General features: G+C 46.6%; 1 protein-coding gene across 1 annotated transcript; it reads left to right on the forward strand.

Moving 5' to 3' along the window:
* Positions 1–4,004: 4,004 nt before the first annotated feature.
* LOC108101828 (NADH dehydrogenase [ubiquinone] flavoprotein 1, mitochondrial) lies at positions 4,005–5,555 on the forward strand. Its single transcript, XM_017206335.2, has one exon. It carries the CDS (start codon positions 4,052–4,054, stop codon positions 5,489–5,491), a length of 1,440 nt encoding a protein of 479 aa, XP_017061824.1. The 5' UTR covers positions 4,005–4,051; the 3' UTR covers positions 5,492–5,555.
* Positions 5,556–6,000: the final 445 nt, after the last annotated feature.

A 6,000-nucleotide genomic window follows, 5' to 3' on the forward strand; every position in this document is an offset into this window, starting at 1 on the left:
CCAGTTCATGTTATTGCCATCAAAGGAACCGCTCGTAAACCGGTCGCAAATAAAATTCCTTTGTGCTGCATGAGCTTGACACGCATTGTCGGAATCGGACATTTTTATAGCCCCAGCTACAGCCACAGCTTTGGCCATAACCTGCTCTAGTGAAATGAACTATCGGAGCGGACTTTACGCCCGTGACTGGCTTTAAGGACGCCTTGGATGCAATTAGGTGACGTTGCTTTCGCGACATTTTGAATTAAAACCAAGAACTTTCCTTCTTGTGAGCAAAAAGCGCTGTATATCCGCGATAAATTCAAGATAGGACATAAAGCTGCTGTGTTTTTTGTGGGCAAACAAATCGTGTGTGTTTTTTTGAGATTGCATTTTCAAAGTTGTTTGGTTCCTGTTTTTGTTGTCTTAAAGTTTTGCCTCTGACCTCCAAAACTTGTGCAACCTCAATCCGTTGCACTGCTTGTTTTTTTTTTCGGCGTATTCGTGTGCATTATTACTCAGTTAGTTCCATGTACTCGGCTGCCCTGATTTCACGACTTTCGAAATTGTCTGCCCATGTCCAAAGCCTTTTCGCAGGGGTCGCCAGTTGCGCCGTATGCGTGACTTTTCATGGCACGTGATTAACTTGAATCCGCTGACCCTTCACCCCATTCCTCCACACTCACACACACACATTCACACGTGCCACACATACTGTAATGTGTGTGCTTGCAAGGGGTCAGCATGCAAATGACCATGGTCCACCGCGTGTTTGCATGCTATAAATACTTTCAGTTTTGTTTATGGGGCTCCCCAACGTGTTTCCCGTCGGGCGCTGCTTTTAAATATGAATTTTACGGTCTTCGCCTGCCTCTTTTCACTCGGTTACCTGGTACCTGTTGTTGGGCCATAACCGAGATTGCATTCACGTTGGCCACCTTTAATTTGCCGCCCGCAAAAGTGTGCTACAAAAAGTGGAAAGCCATTGAACAACAGTGAAGCTAGTGGAAGTTTTACTTGGCGTTACTTTTGTGTAACTTTAAACAATACTTGATTCATTTGTTGTGCTTAACTTAATTTTAATTGGACAGAAAAGGTATAAGCTGGAATAAGAGCTCTTTAACTGAATTCCCTGGAGCAACTTCAGGCATGCAAGCTGAGATAATTTGCATAGAAACAATATTTGTGCTGCATATTTCGTAACCCAAAGCCTCAAAATCTGCATGCTATTTGAGCTACGGATTTCGCATCCTAATTAATTAATTCATAAATCTCTGTTGAACCGAAAAACCAATACCAACCGGCGCAACAGTTGGGTGAACTTCTCAATTCCGCACTCGATAATGTGTCGATGTCTGATGACGAAAACAAGCAGCCACAGAGCACCAACGAAGGATTCCCTTGAACGAGAGGCAGTTGGCAAGGCAGAGTAAAGACAAGCCACAATCGTCTGAGGTCTTGGATGTGGTCGGATGCCAGTGGGCCAAGCCAACCCAGTCATTAATGTGCAGCTGCGCCACTTGCAACTGCCACCGTCGGCTGTAAATTTGCCGGCATTGTCGTCGACGCTTACAAATTGCCACCGAGAGCTCCATGTGTGCATGTAAATTAGCTTATTTAAAGTCGATGGCGGCGAAAGTGTCCTTGGGGCGTCTATTGATTGCTGTTTAGTTTAGTGTGCCAATATCGACTCGTTGGCACATGTAGCAGGTGTCAAATGTGTGGTAATGCAGTTAGCTGAGAGTCTGTTTAGTGTCACTTAGGAAGGGAAATCCATTCCCGCTCCCTCCACGAGTGTTTAGCATAAAAAGTGGTTCGACAATCAGTCTGATCAGTCCTGCAGGTTCATTATTTTCGATTTAATTGCCCAGGGTCTTGTTCGTGTCCATTGTACACACCACTAAACGGTTGATAAATCACATTCCAACACATGGAGCCCAAGGACAAAAAAGCACAATGTCATGTGCGACTATAAATTTACGAAGGGAATGTTGAAGCCATTAAATACTCTATACTGAACTTGAAACAATCCTTGGGCTACTTCTTACTACTAGACATAAACGGAGTGTGTTGTTCGTAATTTTAATAAATATTTAAACAAATATTTGTGACCTTCAGCCCCTTATTACAAAAAGGTACGTTATTAAATACAAACAAAAAACTGAAATCCAATATTCATTAGTTAGCCGTAATGTACCTGAAATATCCTATCGTTAATGTGTTCAGCACATAGTACAAAAGCCCCCAAATGGAGTATACAGTGCATTTACTAATGCAAACACGGGAGCGAATTCCGCGATGGGATCTGTTCGGTTATTTGTGGACTTAAATGAAACTGGAATGGCTACTCCATTAGAGCTAATCTCCGGTGCGCGTCGATTGTTTGCCTTTTGTGGCGCTGAAAAGTGTGCGCCGCCTGCTGTCGGAATTGTTTTCGCTCGCTGGCTTTGTGGTCTTTGGCTGACTGGTGTGAACACAGCCGCAAAATGGCCATAAAACATTACCCAGCAATAATAATAACGAAATCAACCAGAGCTGAGCAAACTGAGGTCATAAAACAAACACAAACACCTCCCGCGAGAAACGCGACAAGTCGACTGTTTGTGGGGGATTGCAGTTCACCTTTCGGCATTATGTTCGAGAGGGCAAACACTCTAGCAAATTGAATGTTTCCAAGTCTGTTGGTATTCAATCAATATATTTGCCTTATACCAAAGCGTTCTTTCATGCAAAGAGACGAAGGATACGGATGCGATTGTTTTGGAAGCCCAGAGTCTTTTATTTATTACTTTTAAAATATAACATTTATTTAATTTATTTTTCCAAGTGCTTTGTTTGCATGCAGCGTCTTCCTTAAACCAGACACAAACTGTTGGTGAAACTTGTCTGTTGCCTTTTGGGTGGCAGGGTGGCTGAAATACCTACGCAGTCCTAAGTCAACAATCCCCCCAATTAAACCCGCGATTTGTGCGTTGTCATGCCACCTGCCGAGGATCTCCTAATGCAGCAGGAGTGCATCTCGTGCTCGCCGCAGGATGCCACATGGGGCCCATTAGTCTATGCTAATGAGTTGGCCGCGAGCAAACTGCAGCCCGCCGCCAAAGTCGCTGGCAACTCATTTGCGTGCGAGCACCATTTAATTTCGGCGCACAAAGCGCGCTAATTGAAACCTCTCAGGTAGCTGGATGTGCCTCACCTTCATCTCCAGTTCATCTGCTTTCGGTCTGCCTTTTGTTGGCTGCCATTAAAGGCGAATCGCTGTCGGTCGGTTGCATAAATTGAAAGGGGCTGTCTGTGCCACTGCCACTGCTATTGCCTCTGCCGCCGCTGCTCGATTCATAGAAAATTACGTATACGCACTCGCACATGTCGTCGCAGTGGGAAGAGCTCCTCACATCTGGCAAGTGGGTGGGTGGCTTTGCCGTGAGGGTGGGATGTGCTGCCTGTATACTGCCAAATTTATTGCTGCTGCTGTTGCTCCCATTGTCGTTATGGCAGCATTTGTTGCGTTACTTTCAGTCTTCCAATTTGTCGTCGCACAACTTTGGCCGGCGTATTTACTTTGCTGCCAGTCTTTGTCTGGGCTCTTGGGCCAGGAAACTCGTTTAAAAAAGGATTTCGACCAAAATGCTGGTCTGGATCTGGCCTTCAATTTCTAATTTGAGCCCAAATTTGAATAAAATGTACAAAGGTCCATCTCGCATAGCTCTAACCTCCCGCTGCCATCATTTTTCAGGCAGATAGACTTGGATTTGGAAATTGGCAGGCCGGGTCACAGAGATAATAAATCTTTATTGCCCACAAACTATTTAGAGCTGCAAATGACTTGGTCGAATTTGTCCCAAGCTATTTTTCGAAAAATTAAATGGGAAGTCAGCGAAATTAAGTATTTTGTTTAATTAAATATAAAGCAGAAAAACCAACATTCTAATTGGGATCCAACAAGCCTTTCCCTTTTGTAGAGATCACCTATTTTGTAGACCGCCTGACACTGTAGCATTCTATTCCGTAGTTGTCATTATTGCTAGTTTTTTAAAGACACACACTTGTAGTCTAACTGAAAGCTAAGAAAATGCTGCGTTGTTTTTATAAAAGAAGTGCACCGTCTCTGTGGAAACAGCAGTTGCGTCTGCTCCAAACTGTCAAGCAGAAGTCCACAAAGCTCGGTCCAGACAGGCCTAAAATTCCGGATCCTCCGAAGGGATACGAGCCCAATTGTAAGACCGAATTCGGACCGTTGGACGACTGCGATCGGGTCTTCCAAAATCTGTATGGCCGCCACGATTGGCGGCTGCAGGGAGCCTGCGAGCGGGGGGACTGGCATCGGACCGGGGAACTCCTGGAGCTGGGTCCCGAATGGATCATGGAGCAGGTGAACAAGAGCGGACTGCGCGGACGCGGAGGAGCTGGCTTCTACGTCGGACACAAGTGGGACTTCCTGCGGCATGCGAAATCCGAGAATGCACCCAAGGTGATAATCGTGAATTGCGCCGAGGGGGAACCGGGAACCTGCAAGGATCGCGAGATCCTGCGCCACGAGCCGCACAAGCTCATCGAGGGCATGCTGCTGGTGGGCGTGGCCATGGGCTGCGGCCGGGCCATTGTGTACATCCGCAACCGGTTCTACAACGAGGCCTGCAACCTGCACTTCGCCCTGGCGGAGGCCTACCACCACGGCTTGCTGGGCGACAATGCCTGCGGCACCGGGATCAAGTTCGACGTGATGGTGCAGCGGGGAGATCGCTACTTGTGCGGCGAGGAGACCGCCATGCTCAAATGCTTGATGGGCGAACTGGGCAGACCTTGGCGTCGTCCGCCGTTTCTCACCGAGAAGGGCTACTTCAACCATCCCTGCTTGGTGATCAACGCCGAGTCCATTGCCGTGGTGCCCACCATCTTGCGAAGAGGTGCTTCTTGGTGGTCTGGATTGGGGCGAAGCTTCAACACGGGCACCAAGCTCTTTTGCGTTAGTGGTCAGGTCAACAACCCCTGCACGGTGGAGGAGGAAATGTCAATTCCACTGAAGGATCTGATCGAGCGCCATGCCGGCGGAGTGCAGGGCGGCTGGGATAATCTCGCGGCCGTGTTTCCTGGAGGACTTTCAACACCTCTCATAGATCCGCCCACTGCCGGGGAAATTCTCATGGACTACGACAGCCTGGCGGAGGCGGGCAGCGGCCTGGGATGTGGAGCCGTGATTGTGATGAGCAAGGACATCGATCCCCTGGCGGTGATGCTGCGGTCCATTCAGTTCTTCGAGAAGCACACCTGCAAGCAGTGCACTTATTGTCGCGATGGCGCCATTTGGCTGCCCGAGATGTTTGCCCGATTCGTCAAGGGGCAGACACACCCACACGAGATCGACTGGACTCTGACCATAGCCGACAAGATCAGGAACAGCAAACCCATCTGCGCATTGGCCTACAGCCAGGTCAACGTGGCCGAGAGTCTGGTCAGGATGTTCAGCCAGCAGGTCGAGGAACGCATCCTCAAGTACGCAAAGGGATCCTGAACTTGAATTTATACTATTTTTTATTGGCCTAATTAGATTAAAAAATTATTGAGTTGCGAATTGATATGCAAGAAAATTAAGTATTTTTCGTAGATATATACGAGTATCGCCGAAACGAAATCGATGATGTGCTGAACATTTGCGGCCATAAATAATATTTCGCTGTTGTTCCCGGATAATAAAAGCCGATTTTATTAATGAGTCAATGGCTGGTTCCTCGAGATGCAGATGCAGAGAAATCATTTCAAAGTTGTTTATTATTATTGCTTTAATTTATTTAATGGCCAACAAGATTTACGCCCACCTCTTAACTATTAATTATTTTTGCGGGGCGGCACGCTTTCGCAAAAGTTTTGCTAAATAAATTCAGTTTGTGTTAAAATTGTATAGTGGTCGAAGCATATGAAATCTTTGTTAAATAATATAAGCCTGTAGTTTTCCGTATAAAACAGAGTTTAAACTCCTGAAAACAAAGGCAAAGAACTACTAAATCGGATTGCCGAACGATA

Source organism: Drosophila ficusphila, unplaced genomic scaffold (assembly GCF_018152265.1).
Source record: "Drosophila ficusphila isolate 14025-0441.05 unplaced genomic scaffold, ASM1815226v1 contig_414, whole genome shotgun sequence".
Classification (NCBI taxonomy): Eukaryota; Metazoa; Arthropoda; class Insecta; order Diptera; family Drosophilidae; genus Drosophila; species Drosophila ficusphila.